We start from the raw sequence: 19,235 nt of genomic DNA on the forward strand, positions 1-19,235 counted from the left end.
TAATAGCTGAACTGGAGAACATGGAATTATCATGACCTCTGGCATTTATCTTTGCCTGGAATTCTAGAATCAGTCGTATCTTACCAAATACAAGCTAGGGAGCCCAAGCAAAAAAAGTTAGCTGCCTGTGCAATCATCTTGTTGTAGCCTCTATCCAACAGTCAGTGGTAAACATTAAATAACATGTCATAAAACCCACTGACATCTGAGTAATACTGGTGGCAGTCAGTGCCCTCCCTTCTTCCACTCCCTCTCATTTATGTGACTCAACTTAGAGTGTCTTTTTTTTCTTCATCCTGAAATAAGTATATACTCTTCCAAGTCCTCCTTAGACGAAAAGCACCAAATGATTTAAAATGATAGCTCTCATCCAATTCCCAAACTCTAATTAGAAAATTCTAAAACCACCCCAAAAAAATGCTTTTAGAGAAGACTTCAGAAAGTCGACTGCCAATTTAGTTTGAGTCACTAGGAGCAAAGGCACCACGATAGAGGTGAGGTGATATTCTCAGAAAAGGAAATGGCTGGTTGACGTCCAATGCCAGGGCTAGAGGGCTCCTGGGAAAAGCCAGGACAATCTGAGGCATGTGTGTATGTGTGTGTTTCAATCTTCACAAGTTGGGCCTGATGGATTGAGGAAAGGCTGAGGGAATAGAAGAGGAGTACCTATCATTGTACCCCAAGCAACATCCCAGGAACCAAATACCCGGGTATGCCATGTGGCTATCATCCCGCCCCGAGCTCAACCCCTGTCTTTTGTATTCAGTTACTGAACTAGGGGAAATTCAGTATGTTCTTAAAGTAAATATTAATAACATTAACAATCTTTTGGTTCTTGACTTGGACAAACTCAAAATGTAAGGTCTGGGGGCTGATGATAAAACACTCTTGGTTCACATGTGGCAAGCTGCTATAGACTGAATGTTTGTGTCCCTCCAAAATTCATTTGTTAAATCCTAATGCCCAATGTGATGGTATTGGAAGGTGTGGCCTTTGGGAGGTGATTAGTCATGGCAGTGAAGCCCTCATGAATGGGGTTAGTGCTCTTACAAAAGTTCCCTCTCCCCTTCCACCCTATGAGGGCGCAGTGACAAGAAGGCCATCTATGAACCAGGAGGCAGGCCTCACCAGACGCTGAATCTGCCAGTGCCTTCACCTTGGACTTCCAACCTCCAAGACTGTGAGAAATAAATTTCTGTTGTTTATAAGTCACTCAGTCTATGGCGTTTTGTTAGAGTAGCCGAAAGGACTAAGACACAAGCAAACGCAAGACAACAAATTTCAAAGCATTTTTCCTGTTGCTCAAAACTCCTGCTCCAACTTCTGTTCTCCGTGGCTTGCTTTCATCATATGTACATATAATTCTGACTGCAAACAATTGCATTCAATTGTTCCCTGGTTATTAGAAAATCTGTCACTACGTTGGAGTGTGACTATCTTAAACTTCTCCCTCATTTAATGGAAAAGAGTGTGTGGGGGGAGTGTAGTGTAAGAGAATGCCAACAAGCTTTCTAAGTCATTGCCCATGTTTCCCTTCATGGAAACTCCAAAGTATGCATTTAAGCCTAGAATTCTCTCTACTCTTCTGTCGCCACTGCTTCCACAGAGCTGACTGCCTGAAAGGAAGAACTGAAGATGGGTGAGCCAGATGAATATTAATGGATCCCCCAGGGTGAAATAAAGTAACAATCACTTTCTAAAAATTGAACAATCACAAAATTTTGAGTAAACTATCTCTCACAACTACAGTTTGGTTCTTAGAGGTTGTTATTTGCTACAATAAAAATAAAAATGTTAATCCTGACTTTGAAATTGTATTACTATTTGATCATCTGCATAATGATGATTTATTTTTATAATATAAGGCAACAGAAGGTTTCTTATTTTTCCCGCCCCATCTCTACTGCTGTGAACTTGAGATAAACTCCTACAGCTGACCAGGTTATCAGAAATAGGCCATTTATTCTAAATAGGAAGTACTTTAATCCATGGGACTGAGCTTAAGTATCATTTTATGAAATTTCATGAATCTTTAAAAAATTTCAGTCGACATCCAGCACAGTATAGATATTATGAGTGCATGTGTATGTATGCATGTACTTATTTTGGGAAAGATAATTAATCAGTTGAGGGGGATGGAAGCCAACCAGAACTTTTTAACACTGATTTAAGACTCAAAAGAAGCATTAAGATTCATTTATTCACTCTACAATGCCTCCACTGTGAATAATCTAAGTGTACGTGCATAATCTGGTAATTAAATTAACCAACACCACACACGATTTATTAAGCAACTAATTGTACTTTTTATCTTACAAAGAAAACTGCATCACAGAAAATCAACAAACACCTTGAACACCTTGAACACCTACATATTATATTAAAGAAACCATGTGAGACGCTGTAGGGGACCCAAAGGTGGAACACACAGTTTTTGATTATAAGGCATTTGGAATCCCGAGGAGGAGAAAACACAAATTAGCATTCAAATAGTTAAACAACATTTCGAGGCAACAATAAAGAGAAGCAGGTCCTGATTAGCTAATAAATGAACCTAAGAGACAATAATTCCTCTAGCAGCAGAGAGGAAGGGAAGAGATTTAGAAGAGGCTTGAACTAAGAACCGAATCTCCAAAATTGGGGTTAAGATTATTTTAGGCAAGCAGCCAAGGTTTCCTGCAACTCAGACAATTTAGGATTGGTAGGGAGAGGAGGGTCGGCTGTCCTGAAATGGCAGTTATTTTAATGACATTGCTTCCAGTGTGTGTTTGTTGCTAAAACTAATCTCCCCAGAGCAAGGAGTATGTCATTTCATGTTTTTATCCCTAGCACCTAATCTAGCACCTGAAACATAATGGGAAGGAGGGAGGGAGAGTGGGCAGGACTGAATTCCAAGTTACTAAAGCTACATGGGGAAGACAGGGCAAGGTTTATTTGGAGAGCACTAAGGCAGTTTGTCTAAAGTTGAGGGAAAAAAAGAAAGACAGCAAAATTGAAAATGTTGACTGAGGCTAGACTGTGACACATCTGGCTGACCAGGTTAAGAAAGGAAGTCGGACCTCATTTTCTCTCAGCAACAGTGGAAACCAATCAGAATGAGGCCTGCAGTTCAGGGAGCACACAGGCCTACAAGCCAATAAGAATTCTTAACATGGGTTTTCATCATATGCAGTAACAAGGGGAAGATCCAGAGGCTGCTCACACTTCTAGAGGAAAGAGTTCAAATATGGCACCAGAACCACCCGGATTTCTTAAAAATGCTTGAACCCCAGCCTTGGTCTGCTGAATCTGAATCTCTGGATTTGAGGCCGTGATCTACATGTAAGTCTGAGAGTTGCTGCTTCAAAAGATGAAAATACCCTGTGTGGAAATGACACAGCTGTCCTATCTAAAATATAAAGCACTGCACAGCTTTGTAAAGATACCAAAAACCATTGCATTGTACATTTTAATTGGGCAGATTTTATGGTGTGTGACTCATATCTCAATAAGGAGGTTTTAAAAAATAAAGCAGGAGAGTTAATATCCTACTTAAAAGATTTTTTAATGTGTACTGAATCATATGGGTCCAAAAACACAGTATCAAATTGTAAACCTAATTGACTCAAAAATCATATTCCCAATGATCTTTTCAAACATGCCCCCTATCAACCACAAACGAGCATCAAACTAGTCTATTTCTAGGCTGAAAACTCTATAAGGACTGGGACTGTGTCTTAATTATTCTTCTTACTCAGCACAGGTTTAACTGTCAAATCTGAGCAAATCAATTTCTCCCCCTTGCACCCCTATGCCCCAATCTATAGGAAACATTACAGATATTTTTCTTATTTTTCTATGAATATAAGTTAGAAAATTTTTATATTCTAAATTAGGAGTGTCCAAAAGGGAAGTTAAAATTGGATATAAACTAGTCGGGTAACTATGTATTAACATCAGGCTGTGCACATCATCAAATTTATCAAGAAGATATCACTGTGGAAATAAATAAAATGAGCAGTTTTATTCAGCTGCAGTGTATTATTATCACCATTAGCCAAGACGTCAAGGAGGTTAATAGATAGCAAGCTTTTTGAAGGCAGACATTTCAAGAAGATTCTTATCTAGTCCCATTTTCTCCTCAGAATCAAAAGTGCTACCCAGCATCCGATGTCAGTCTCTACGAATATTTCAAAATACCCTTGCATTCTTTCCCTCCCCACAGTGAACTCTTGTCTGATAATTTCTAGTGTAGGTTGACCACTTCTGATATGGTGCATTCAGACTAATCACAGGGGAGTCTATAGTCCAATCATTTGTGGTCAGGTCCAGCTTTAAACCCTCTGAAGCCTTCCTGATGCTCTTAGGATAAAGATGAAAGGCCTTAATAGGGCCTTATGAGGCCTTGAGCATTGGGGCTTATGCAAAACTCTCCAGCCACAACTTGCCCATTTTAAGGGCCTCCCCCCTTCACATTTCTTCTTAGATCTCTACTTGAATGTCACCTGCTCCAGGCTAAATTAGGTCTGGACACTCACATTTGTCCTTTGTGGCACTTACAGTTGTAATTGGCTAATTTGGGGTAAATATTTATTTGTCTTTCTCTGCTTCTGGACTTGGAGAATCCTGAAGGTTGGAACTATCTCGAGCTGAGCACAGGGCCTGGCACATACGGGAAGTCAATACAAGTTTCTTTAACTGAGTACATGAATGCATAGCTTTTTCCTCCAGGCATGTTTCTTTCTGACAGCCCTGGATTACACGCTGGCAGATCCAGGACAAGCAGTCTGTGTAGGAGAGTCCACTGTTTTCCAAAGGCTGGTGAAAAGCACACAAGCAGCCAATAAGGCAAGGAGCCTTTATAACAGAAGTCAGGTTGCATTGCAAGCTGAAAAAGAAAGAATTCAGTAGCAAGGCACATATGAATTCAGAGTCTTTAACAAAGGTGCCAGCAGGTAGAAGCTGGTGAGAGATGCAAGGGAAAGGGCGAAGGGGCAGAACAAGAAAAATGCTTGGAGCCAGGAACCCCAGAAGAGCAGAAAAGGCAGGGCAAGGTGAAAAGCAGGACCATTTTTCTTTGCCCATTCCTGCCTACTGAGAGCCAGTCCTGGAGGCACTGGCCCAAGTCTGCTGGTCACACGTGGCTGAGGTATAGCTTGCTGAGGCAGCAACGATGGTTTCTGTTGAATAAATCTGGAATCTTTTACTATAGGCAGCAGAAAAGGGAAAGTTGCATAAGCTTTGTGGCTGGGTTAGGAAATTTACAACGTTCCTGGGCTCAGGTTTGCGCAAATTAAAATGCCTGACCCAGTGAAAGCTCTTTGATCAAGAGCAGCTAAGATAAGCGTAAAGTGGCTTAAGTAAAGGGGCAGGACTGAAGAGCCACAGCAGGTCCTTCTCACAGGGACGCAAAGACAGGAAACAGAAAGCAGAAAGGGAAATCAGATTGGGAAGTTTCTCAGTCATCCCCTCCTCTGACACCCTCATGGGCCTTCACCTCCACTTCTCTCAAGTCTCAGTCCCTTCTGCAGATGGGTTTTCTCTGCGTACTTACGGCTGTGCCTACCAAGCTCCGCACTCAGCTTGCAGAAGGTTTTATCTGCCGTGACACAGTATCAGCTTTATGACATCATACCATCCAGATGACCTTCCCATTGTAGCAAACACCATCAAGTAACTCACCTCTCAATCTCAGATTCCCAGGAGAGAATGCATGGGGGCCCAGCTAGGGTAAGGTGTCAACTCCTGGACCCACAGCTGTGGAGGCAATAGGAAAGGGACACGTGGCACCAGGCATACAACTGCCCCTCCTAGGGGCCAGTGGTGGGGCAGATCCCCAAGAAAAGACATGCTCAGTTTGCTTTGTATTTTGTTTGGTGGTAGTATGTGTGCGTGTGTAGCAGGTATGTGTATGTGTGTGTGTGTTTTACTTTCTTGAAGAAGAACATACTCCAAACGTGAGGCTTCCTTAAAATGCTTAACATACAGCACTTGTATTTATTCTCCGTAGTTAATCTCCCCTTGTAGTGATTTTCAGTGACTTTCAAACATTTTTGACCCCAAGCCAGGGTAAAAACTAAGACTACACATATATTATATATGAAAGTACATGAAACAAATATTCCACAAAACACCACGTGACATACTCTGATCTTTTTCTACTCTATTATAGTTCATCTTTAATGCTCTTCCAACCTCCTAAACTGATTTAATACCCACTAAGTGATGACCTACATTGAAAAACCCTACTATTACCTCTATTGTCCTATAATTTTATCATTTAAAAGATAATGTTATACTTTTGACATTATACTCAAAATAGAAGAAAATTCCCCAATCTTTTCCCAATAATACCCGAACCCCACAATATTTTGCCACTCTTAAAAGATGAACCAAGTTGACCAGAGATGTCTCATGCTTAAGGACATCAACACAAAACAGAGGTAGATATAGTTGACACAAACGTCCCTGATCTCTTTTATTAGACAGCCTGTGTCCATCACACTAAAAAGGCACATTTGAAATGAAAATTACCCAAGGCACATGTACAAATTTGAGTTTTTTCCATAACTGTGTTCTTGAATCAGCCACATGACACCCGTTCTCATTCTGTTTAGCGCCCAACAGAGACACGGACCCTTGTGTTAGCTGATCCAGCTGAGAAGCCCCATTCACTGTCTCTGTACAAAGCTGACCCTCCCCCACAGGGTTGGAACCAGTTCCTTTGGACTCACTAGCCTTGTTCCAAAAGGGAAAGCTCTGCTGGTGATGCGTGTCCCTTTGGGGAATTTCTAAGGCTAATTACTAAGGTAAATTACTTGGTTCAGCAATGCTGATCAAATGAGGTTATTGGGTTGAGGAAGTGTATAGAGTGGAATACTTTTTGGAGGACAGAGAGGTGGTAGAATGAGGCCTGTCAGCAGAGGAAACCAGGGAGGTAAAAGAAGAGGATGGGAAAATCGATTTCCACCTCCAGCTCCACGACCTGGTGTGTCTCCCACATGTGGTACAACATGACAAGAATTGCCGAAATTCCTGCCTGTCCCACAGCACAGCCTGAGATAGCAGGACACTGGTCTGGAGTCAGAATTCCTGGGTCCGAGCCCAGCTCTGTTCCTTATACCCCTGAGCCTCAGTTGTGCCCTCTGTAAAATGGAGCATGTAACAATAAAACCAGGCTCACAGGCTTACTGTGAAGATTCAAATAAAACAAATAGCCCGTGAGAAGTGCTCAGCCGAGCGCTTGCCACATACCAATCAACAGACATATGTTCAGGGCAGTTGTTACCACCCGCCAACTCCCCAGCTGGCCTGCCAGGGGGTCTGAAACTCACAAGAAGAGTTCTGTCTTTGAATGAAGCCATTTCCCATTAGTCTCTCAAAATTCACTTCAGACATAGTAAACCTGCTCCAGGACCCTATTGGACTCCTCTTCTCCTCTATAATTGCGCGGTTCCTTCCTCTTCTTCCTCAAAACCTGTGCCCTCTTCCAGGCTTTCTCCCCCACTAAACTTGAGATCCATCAATGCAGAGAATGGAACGTATTCATCTCACTAAGCCTTTTGTGGAGCCCAGTGCTCAAGTCGTGCTAGCAGAAGCGAATTCCACACAATAATCGAGTAGTCTACTGACCGAGTGGGACATGTAAGTCTCAGGGCACACAATCCCTGTCTGCCCAGTGGTTCTGGGAAGTTCAAGGCCTGTCTGAGAACCCAGAGCCTCTAGGAAGTGGGAATGACATAAAAAGAGTCCCCCTTACATGACTCCTCTTCCTTCCCAAAGGTTCCTGGGGCTAGCTTTGCAGGGAGGGCCTGGATGAGGCACAGTTATCTCTATCACTATAAAATAAGAATTTAGCGAGATAAGATACTGCCAAGGTATATCACTGTACTTCATACCTTGTGAAGTAGGTCTTAGCAGTGGGGAATCAACCACCATTCTGAAATCACGAAACAAACTGTCCACAAGTACATGATCTCCCACTAGCATCCTTCACCAGGCCCCTGCTTTCTGGGAACCTACCTTTTCGCATGCTTTGGGTTAAGAATGAAAAGGCAATTTTCCTGTTTGCCTAAAAAGAATGCCATTAGTGCAATAATACTACCTTATACATTTATACAATCCATATGAAAGGCAAATGAAAACGTACTTTGCTAATCCCTAGTGAGTGAAAGATTAACTGGTACAACTTCCTCCAGGTTATCCTCTTAAGTAATAAGGAAGACACAGACTGAAGCTAGTAACCAACACTCACAGGCCATAACTTCTTACATTTATTTTCTTGAGGCAATTACCATCAGGATCATCGGCCTGGTGTCAGCAAAGAAAGGAAGCCATAAAGAAACTGGGGCCCAGGCAGTGGGGACAGCGGGTTTCTAGAAGGTGACATAGAAAGGTTTGGAGGAAGACTCACCTAGGTCCTAGCCTTGGCTTGACCACTGCCCATCAGTGTGACCTAAACAAGTTGTTGCATAACCTCTGTCAGTCTCACTTTCCTCACTGTAAAATGGACATAATAATACCTGCATCATCAGACTGGAATGAGGGTAATTAACTAAAATGCTTGGCATTCTCTCTGTAATTCATTTTCGAAAGACAAACTCCATTGGAATACTTAAAGTAAACAGACAATTCACAAAAATAAATAAGTGAGCCTACATCAAACTAAAAAGCTTGTGCATAGCAAAGGAAATTATCAAAAAATAAAAAGGCAACCTATGGAACAGGAGAAAATATTTGTAAATCATTTATTGGATAAGGGGTTAACATGCAAAATACACAAACAACCCACATAACTCAAAAACAAAATGATGAACAATCTAAAAAGGGACAGAGGATCTGAATAGACATTTTCCCAAAGAAGACATACAAATGGCCAATAGGTACACGAAAAGATGTTCAACATCACTAATCATGAGGGAAATGCAAATCAAAATCACAATAAGCTATCACTTCACATCTGTTAGAATGGGTATCATCGAAAAAAGAAGGAGAGAGATAAGTGTTGGCGAGGATGTGGAAAAAAGAGAACCCTTGTGCACTGTTGGTGGGAATGTAAATTGGTGCGGCCACCATGGAAAACAGTATGGAGGTTCCTCAAAAAGTCAAAAATAAAACAACCATATGATACAGCCATCCTACTTCTGGGTATATGTCAAAAGGAAATGAAAACAGAATATCAAAGAGATAACTGCTCTCTCATGTTCACAGCATTATTCACAGTAGCCAAGATACAGAAACTGTCTAACAACAAATGAATCAGTAAAGAAGATGTGGTATATATATACAATGGAATACTATTCACCCATGAGAAAGAAGAAAATCTTGCCATTTGCAACAATATGGATGGACCTTGAGGGCATTATGCTAAGTGACATAAGCCAGACAGAGAAAGACAAATACTGCGTGGTGTCACTTATATATGGAATCTTTAGGAAAAAAAAGTCAAACTCACAGAAAAAGAGCAGAAAAGTGGTTACCAGGGGCTAGGGAGGTGGAGGAAATAAGGAGAGTTGGTAAAAGAGTACAAATTTTCAGCTATAAGATGAAGAAGTTCTAAGGATCTAATGTTAAACATAGTGACCACAGTCAATAACACTATACTGTATAATTGTAGTTTGCTAAGAGAGTAGAACTCAAATGTTCTCACCAAAAAAGAAAAAAGAAAAGAAAAGATATCAGATTGGTGGTTACTAGAGGGGAATGGGGGAGGCTAGAGGGCGAGAGGGGTGACAGGACATATGTGTACGATGATGGACGATGAACCTGATGTAGTCTACACAGAAATCAAAATATAAGATGTACACCTGTAATTTATATGTTATAAACTAATGTTACCTCAATTAAAAAAAAATAAGAAAACAACAAGAAAAAAGAAAGGATAAATATGTGTGTTGACGGACGTGTTAATTAACTAGATAGTGGGAATCCTTTCACAGTGTATACATATATCAAATCACCATGATGTACACTTTAAATATCTTACAACTTTATATGTCGATTATACCATAATGGAGCTCAAAAAAAGAGAAAACAATACCCAATCATTTTTCATTTTTTATTCTCTTGTTCTCTTTCTCTCTGGGCCATCACCCTGAAACATAAAACTTTTTGGGGCAGAATTTGAACTTGTGAGTGGCCAAATCTTAACTTCCTTTAAGGATTTGCATGCTATACCTCTGCTGAATGCTGCTTAACATCATGACATTTTTTTCCCACTGCACCAAAAAGCCGAAGTTAACAGCCCAATAAGCAAATGACCACTATTTCAGAAAAATGGGCTTGGATAACATGAGAAAAGTAGAGAGGGGTCTTTCTGAGGCTCTTGGAATAGAACCAGCACCAGAATCTCTTAGGAGAGCATCCGTCCATCAGTCACAAAATGTGTTACTTGTCAGGCCAGGGTTGGAGAATTTTTCTTCTTTAAAATTACAGGTGATATTTTATCTCTGGCAGAGGGAGGGAGGCCACTTGATATTCAAGGGAAAATCAACAACTATGAACACGTACAAGTTTCAAAAATGAGTCACCGGTTACCATGGTAATGCAAATATTACCTAACAACTCACTGGGCTGGAAGTAACCAAGATGATGCTAAATACGTTACTATAAAAAATGGAAATGGGCTCTATTTGCTCTACTTAGGACTATTTGCAAGGAACTAGATGGTCCTAACAGCAGACTCAAGGCAGCCCAGGTCCGCCCCTGCAGACCAAGGATTCGAGGGCCCTCTCCTATACTGTGCTTGTGGAGTTCTGTGTCACATGTACACGCAGCTGTGCCCAGTACCAGCTGCAGGAGGAAGAGCAATGACATTTTATTTACAAACAAAGGGCTATGATTGGGAAGACAAGTCTTCTCATTCCCTAGACTCTTAATAAAAGAATAATACTCTTCCTGCCCACTGAAGAGAGACAGACCAGATGACAGACTTAGGTGGCAGTCCCTTTTGAAATCAACCTGTCCTCAGGCAAAACAACATTTCCCAGAAAATTACTATGATGCCCAATAAAACAATAATTTTCCCACTGTTCTGAGGAGTTTGAATTTTCTGAGTATAAATTAATTTTGATTAGAACAAAAGCATAAACATTATATGAACTTTTAAATTGTTCCAAGAATCAGCCTCACACAAACACACTCTTAAGTCAAACTTGGTGCAAAATTCTCTTCCCAGTGCACAGTGCCCAGTACACACGGGTCCTGTGTCTCCTGACAAGTGGTCCCAGAGCAGTGCTCTCCCAAGTGGTCCCTGGTTATCCTGCAACGGAACTGCCTGGAGGGTTCTTAAAATGCAAAATCCGATGCCATAGCCAAGGCCTCTCAATCTGAGTCTCTGGGATTGGGATCGAAAATCTACATTTTTAAAAGCTTCTCCCTGCAAGGCATGCTTACATTGTCTAGTCTGAGAATCCTGTGCTTGGTAATTGCCCAGAACTGAGGGTTCCTGAAAATGATGACAGAAGACACAACAGTCACCAGGGGACACAAGCCAATACTGATTACTCAAAGGCAGGGCTATTTGTGACTCAGTGGCTTTTGGACCACAACCCAGGGTGAAAAACCAGCACAATATACATGTATTATATATGTGTGTGTATGACACAAATATTTCACAAACAACATAGGTGATGTACTTTGATCTTCTCTATCCACTATATTTCAATTTTTAATGCTGTTGCAACCAACTAAATTGATTTCACTCCCCACTAATTGTTGATGTTTGAAAAACCCTATTATAATTTCTATTGTCTTATAATTTTATCACTTATTATTTTTACACCTTCCCGCATTATACCCCAAATAGTAGAAAATCATCGACCTTTTCCAATAATACTCCAAAAGTCACAATATTTTAGTTACTTTTAAAGGACAGTCTTCTGTTTAAGGATATCAACAGAAAAACATTTAACTGGTAACACTTAACTTTTATTTATTTAGATCCTCTTTCTCTCACAAAGAAGAGCATGCAGATTACATAAATGCAGTATAAAATTAATGAAAAATATTATGAACATGAAGCAAGGGGAAAATAAAGACAGGAAACTAAATGTTTGTGAAATGAATCAAAGGAATTAGTAAAATTAATAAACACAACACAGGCCAGGAAATCCAGACCACTTGTTAACTCTCAGGTTTCTGACAATCAGTGTAAAGAGGAAAACACGATCAGTTATGAAAATTCCACTGTCCATATGGGAAGAACAAAGCAATTTCTGAGAAGCATTTCCAGGCCTTGGGCTATCCTCCCTCCAGTCTGGACTGAATGCTGCCTCACACTCCTCAGAGCAGAATGAGCAGTCACAGTGGGAACTGGACCCTTGTTACTGCCTCCACATTCCACCACCACTTGGTTCACAGGAAACTTACGGTCACTCTAGAGACTGCTGATTGGGACGAACAAAGCCTGGAGCCCAAGGTTACCCAATTCTCCCTCCTCCCAGAGCACTTTGTATTCACTTCTGTCCAGCACTGACCACCTTGTTGTGATGGAAACTGTTCACAAGGTTCTCCCTTCCCTCCTTGCCAACCCCACAAAGTTATAAGTTCCATGAGGACAATACAGGTTCCTATGCATTTCAGTGAACTCTCCCTGAAACTGAGCAGAATGCTAAACTCTTCCAGAAATTTCCAAAAGGAAAAGTGATAGAAAAACAAAGACCCGGACTCAATTCTTGATTCCATCGTTTACTACCCCTGAGATAGTAGCCAAGCCATCTGACTTTTATGATTCAGTTTCTCATCTGTTACCCAAAGCCAATACTGTTTACATCACAGGTTAATCTTGAGGAAGAAATCAACAAACAGATGTGCCTTCCTGGCCCAGTTTCTGGCACACAGTAGGTACTCAGTAAATGTTAGTTTTCCCTTCCTCTATCAGAGATCTCTAAGACATTAATTTTACCTGCTGCCAGAGCCACTATAGTCTTCACAATTTCTTCCTTCTCCTCCAAACTCACTAAAGAATAAAAATCATTCAAGAAGAAAGCAGGGCTCCCAGGAGCCATAGAACACTGAGTGCCTGCCCAATGCCACCTTTGAAAAGGTTTCTTGTCATTGTTTCAATTACTTTAAGCAGGGCTTAGAGGTTGTTCTGAAAAAAAAAAAAGTCTGAGAAAGGAGAGCTAGATTAAGTCATTAAGTATCAAATAAACGCTTTAACCAAACAATGAGATAGAGAGATAATTAGTATATTCGCTGTTAGAAGGCAAACACAGTTGCTAAAACAGGATGCAGAAACATATTTGGTCTTCACTCTTGAATGGGCTAAATATTGCCTTGTTCATATTAAAGTAGCTGCTGTTGGCTTGGCAGACTCTATTTTCATGGATGGTAGAGTCACCAAATTTACACCAGCATGTTGTCCTGAACAGAGGAAACATCAGTTATGCTTTAACTTTCTGAAATATAAGTGTCCCAAATTGAATAATGGGGTTGACCTACCTTTTCCGTAATATAGAAGTTTGAACTGTCAGCGTGCTGCAGTGCAAAGCATTCATGGTTGGCAAGCGACCACCTTAAAAAGGGAAGCATACAGTGATCAAAAAAACAAAAGCGGTCATTTTCTCTTTCTATAGGTTGATAGAGTTAGACGAATTAAACATCCTATGATTGGAATTGGGCCAGTACCCAACATACCCCATAATGCAGTCCCTAAAACAAAATGACATTGGCCCACCTTTCATCATCTTGAGACCAATTCATATGCGGACCATCTAGGTCTTATTCCAAGCCTACTGCTCACCTTTAAGCATTTCATCTTCATGGCTGTGGGGGTGAGGGGGGTATTTAAAGATAAAGTTACATTCCTTCCTATTTTGAAGGAGTGGAGCAGAGAGAGGAAAACAAAGGAAATGAATGCAATTTAAATTTCTGATAATTGTTACATTTCAATTGTCTCTGTATTTTCCAATCCCCACTCAATATGCTTGCTGCATATTGGAACATTACAATTAATTATCCCAGGTCTTAAATAAATTCAGGTAATATTCTATTTACAGTTCTGCTTTAAAAGCAAAAAACCCTCATGCAGCCTCCATATATGCTTTTCCTTTGCATTGTTGGAACAACCAAAGAGAAGAGAAGCAAAGCCACATCACTGTGAAGTTCCACAGGGCAGCACAACCACCCGCTGACTTGTCTTTTAAATTATTGTATCTTCCATGGGGACCTGAGTGGTCCTCTCAGTTTATACCAGATGAAGTATGCATTTAACCTCAGGAACTTTAGACTGCTCCCCGCTGAGGAGGATGAAGGAACCACACCTTTTCAAAATAAATAAAACCAACCCCAGTGTGCACATACTAGCCATTTCACAGTTTCTACTCTTTGAGGAACAACAGTCACTTTTTGGTGGAAAAAGGCATGTAAATCTTACATAGTAAATTTGGTGTCTTTGAGCAGGTCAAGTAGTGACTTACGAATAACACTTTCCACTCACAAAGGAAAATTGTCTTGGCCTCAGTTTGTGGACTGGATGAATCCCGAGTAACACTTACCCATCACAGACTTCCTTTATTATTGCAGACAGTGGTTTTTTCTGCAAAATAGCAAAAAAAGGAAATACTTTCTGTTAGTTTCATTTCATCATTTAAAAAAAAGAAGCAGTAGCAGCTTAGTAAAAGATATCTAACCAAGCAGAATTTACATTTTCTATTCTTAGTTGTTGTCATTGAGTCTGTTGTTTTTCTCAAGGTAATAATCTACCAGCCATTGCCACCAAACATATTAATGATTTATTACCCTTGTGGTCCTCTTTTCTATACTTAACATTATTAGTTTAACAAAATATACACATATTTAACTTAGCCACATTAAAATCAGGATGAAAACACAGCTTTGTTCAAAGATCTCATAGACAATGAGAGCCTGCAAGGTCAAATGATAAGAATTCCTCAGGAGTAGTACATGCATGAATCAGGCAACCAGCAGTTTCATTTTATGCAAACAAGCCTGGATTTGTGATATTTTTGTGAGAACACGTGGCAAAGAGAAAATGAGAGATTGCGAAATTGTTCCTGCAAAGTGCACAGAATACTTCCCCAACCGTGGCCCTGACAAATGCCAGTCACACAGCAGATTAAGCTAGACACACTCGAGTAATGGGACTATGACACCATGTGCCCTGGTGTCAACTGGCGACTGACTACAGCTGTGTGCTAGGCCTAACAGCCACAGCTGTGCTCTGCCTGCCTCCAGATAGAAGGAATGCAGTGAAGAGACACACGCGGAACTTGCCCAGAGATGTCAAAATTCTTTCTGCTTTGGATGCAAACAGACCCTGTCTGTCTCCCGGGGTGAGTGGTAGTGTGTCAACCAAAAGAACAAATCACAGACGAGAAACAAATGGGAAAGTGAAATCAAAGAAATATAACACATGGTCCTGGATTCTCAGATACAACCATAAAAAAGCCATCTACATAAACAAGTTCTACCCCTGTTCCTCTGAAGGGCAATGTGGTATGGGGAAAGGAATTCTGAATCAAGCAGAACCAGTTCAAATTCTAGCTCTGTCAATTTGTCTGCAGCATGACTTAACAATTTCTTAAATTTGCTGAACCTCAACTAGTTTATCTGTAAAATGGACATAGGGCCTACCCACATCTCAGGGCTGTTACAACAATTAAATTAAATTAAACAACAATTAATACGAAGGGCAAAAGACTCAAAAAAGGGTTAGGGCTCCAGTTTCCTTACCGTCTCATGTCACCAGAAGAGCTCCATTTCCTCCTTGCATCCTTGCCCTTGGACATGATGCTACTATGTCTATGCTCTTGGTGAACGCTGAACACTGTTTATAGTCCTTTCTAAGGGCCTCTAGCCCCTACTAAAAGCTCCAACCAGGTCCTCAGTGTTCTTCCAATGAACTCCCTCCCCCTGGAGCCTCTATGACTTAGTCCACCACCAGGTGCTCAAAAGAATGTCTGCCTGCAACTATAAGCACAGTGGGGAGAAGGGGGACCCAGACTTGTTGAGGAGTGGACAGTGGAGTATTCCTGACCACCTCAGTTGGTCTCCTCCAGCACAAGATTAGAAATGGAGATTGGGTTCTAGTTACATGTTACGCAAGTCCTAGGCCTTTGCAAGAACTTCTCCCTTGTTTATGGCTTTAGCTATGAGGTGAAGGGCAAATGTCTTCTCACAACCAAATGACAAAGGAACTTTGGGAACAAAATGTTTCCCATAAGATGAGGATTTTGCACTTCCAGCTGCCAGAGACCTCTCTAGGCTATCAGTATTTCATGAAGAACTATCAGTCTCCTAGACCTCTAATCTTTCTACTTGCACCCTCAAAACTGAAATATAAATAAAAGGACTGGATTTCAGCCTTAAATTACATTGAAACAACAGATCAGGCCAAGAAAGTATTGCTAGTGAGGTAGGAGAAGCCATCTAAAACAACAGCTCGCCGAATTAGACTTCTTATTGAGGTATCCTAGCGGGATTTCTTGGATTTTTAACTCAGGTTCATAGATTGAGAATCAAATTTGAAAAGACAGAGGTCTATGGAGTACTATTGTATCTAGAACATTTTGAAGTTGGATATATGAAAGGAATAAAGACCACAGAGAAACAAAGTTTAGAGATTTCATAGAGAAAGATTAAAGAAAAACTCTATACCACAGAGGAAAAGGAGTCACAGTTAACCGAACATAGTGCACCCATAATGTAGCCTCAACAATTAAAATCAATGTTATGTAAGGACAAGACTTGTCCCACAGCCCACCTCCTACACCTGTCCCCTCCATTCTTCTATCTCTTCCAATGAAACGTTCGCCCCTACCACCCAAACCTAATTCCAACGACCTTTCACAGTTCTCATCTTCCTTCATCCATCCACCTTATTTGACACTGTTACTATCATCTTCTTTTTGAAATCCTCTTTCTAGAGCTTCTATGAAATTTCCTTCATTCTCCTACAGTTATAACCAATAACCCTTCATAAAATCCAAGAGATCCTTCATTGTTTCTCTTTTACCTCTAGCTTCCTAACTCTACATTTCTATTCTTATCTCTTCTGCTTTCACTTAATTGGTCAGTTCCTCATTCACTTCAACTGCCCTAAGTCTATAGTTCTGGTCCCAAACACTCTTCTGCAAATCTCTGAGAGTTCATTAGATATAGCATTTATCCTCTCCTTCAGGCATTTTATTAAATATACAAGCAAAAATATCATCCCTCTCACCATTCCCTACCCATCAATCTACCCCAACAAAAGCACACACCCCAAAGCTCCCCCAACCTCACCATGACTTCTCTTTCTTGTTTATGACCCCACTACTGCCCAAGGGCATCAATAACCTTTATTCTTTCACTCTCTAGGTCTCATTCATTACAAGGTTATGTAGCATTTTCCTCTGTGACCTTCACATCATGACTTCTCATCTCCTACCCATTCTTCTAAAATCCTGACACTCCTCATTCCAACTCCTGCTATGGGATGAACCTTCCCCCAATCCCATCACCCTTAATTCTACTTCCCAGCCCCAGCACCTTTCCTGAGTACGAGCTCATCATTAGTAACTGCTCGCCACAAATTTTCAACCAAATGCTCCACTGGTATATTAAACTCAACTTCCTATCTTCCATTAATTCCTACACGTGACTTGCCTACTTTTGGCAGTTCTTCTATGTATATTTCTAAAGAAATTACCCTTGCTTTCTGCTTTTATGTACCCTTTTCTGTGATATACACATTTATAAGACACTGAGTCTTATCATTACTTCCTCCACAACATCTCTCCTCTTTATCCTTTCCAGACCTTACTACCACCTTTGTTAAAGCAGGATCCCATCACCAGATCCTTGCAAATAAGTCTCCACATCTCTAGTTTCTTCCTCTCCAATCTCCACATTAACTATAATTAGATAAAATTAGACTTTCCCACAAACTCTGCTCATGTCACTCTTTTGCTCCAGTATCCTCCAGAGATCTCCAATGACCACCATCTATATAGTATAAATCCCTTAGCTTGTCATCCAAGGCCTTCCACAATCTCAAGCAATCGAACTTTCTACTAATGCTGTACATGCTACCATGCTTCTGGATTATTTGGTAATTCACAAAACAAATCCCACCTCTATATTTTCACCTTTTGCCATTTCTTGAAACCTTCCTTTCCTTCTTTCTACCAGCTCTAACCATGAACTCTTACCTACCCTTAATATCCATGTCAAAGCCACCTCCTCTAAGCAGATGTCCCAGATCTCCCCAGACAGACAGAACTCACTCCCTCTCCATACTCAGCACATTAAATGAATCACTCTTAAGGACTTTGTATATCTCTTATCTTCTTATCCCTGGAGAACAAAGCATCTTAATTCATCTTTGTAACCTTCTCCACTCCTCAGTAGTAGTTACCACAGTGTATTGGTACAAATAGGATCTAAGAGGAGATTCAATACGTTTCTGTTAAATGGAAAATCCACACACTGACTAACTTTCCTTTAACAAACAAAAAAAGGCTTGACTATAAAGCAAACTATTTTGAAGGGTAGCCTGGATTAATCAGCACAAGCCCCATTTCCTACCGTGTAAACCGCTGCTGGGTGTCTGTAAGCAGCTGCTGGCTATAAGCTGTTAGATGTGAAGGCTGCCACTATTCCCCACACAGACTACTCTCAAAGGAGTTATGTGACTCATGGCTTGGAAGAGCACTGAGCGAGCCAGCTGACAAAGAGTGTAATTCAACAGATGATAAAACAGATAGCAATCAAATCACTGCCACCATTTGTTACCAAGGCCACACAGGTGAGCAGAACTACTCTCACAAACAGGGACTGAACAAGAGAGCCCAAGCAGAAAACACTAGTCTGGAATCATGACTTTTCTCACTTCCTAGATAAAGCCCTCAGCTTGACGTAAGTTCCTTGCCTGACTTAAATTCCAAGCTAAATGCTGGCCCTGCCTATGCTTTAGTTAACATTTGCCCAGGTTAGATAAGATGTTTCTGTCTACCTGCCCAGTTCTCTAACACTTGGAGTAGGGTGACAAGGGCAATACTTTGATAGATTTCTGTAGACCCGCTGAATGATTCGCCTTTCAATTCATTGAGAGAAAAGCCCAGGAGAAAAGAAAATTTGTTCAAAATGGATGAAAACTGATTCTTCTCCCTGTAACTCTATAAACCCTAAAAGAACTAAAAACAAAATTCTATACTCTATTTTAATATATCTGAATGTAGAGGCAGAAATTTTTTAACTCCTGAGTGTATTTTCATAGCGCATAAACAATTGTACTAAATTCCTTAAGCTTT

At 40.6% G+C, this 19,235-nt stretch overlaps 1 protein-coding gene across 3 annotated transcripts in view; it reads right to left on the reverse strand.

Annotated features, from left to right (window-relative positions):
* The window catches only part of ELMO1 (engulfment and cell motility 1), a 520,286-nt gene that overhangs the window by 392,682 nt on the left and 108,369 nt on the right, over positions 1–19,235 (reverse strand). For all 3 annotated transcript variants that reach the window (XM_046670304.1, XM_046670303.1, XM_046670306.1), the window contains exons 3-4: positions 14,478–14,518; positions 13,423–13,495 (exon numbers count right to left, since the gene is read on the reverse strand). In XM_046670304.1, coding sequence (XP_046526260.1) covers positions 13,423–13,495; positions 14,478–14,518 — 114 coding nt within the window. The remainder of the gene's footprint in view (positions 1–13,422; positions 13,496–14,477; positions 14,519–19,235) is intronic.

The sequence above is a fragment of the Equus quagga genome, chromosome 8 (genome assembly GCF_021613505.1).
Source record: "Equus quagga isolate Etosha38 chromosome 8, UCLA_HA_Equagga_1.0, whole genome shotgun sequence".
Taxonomy (NCBI): Eukaryota; Metazoa; Chordata; class Mammalia; order Perissodactyla; family Equidae; genus Equus; species Equus quagga.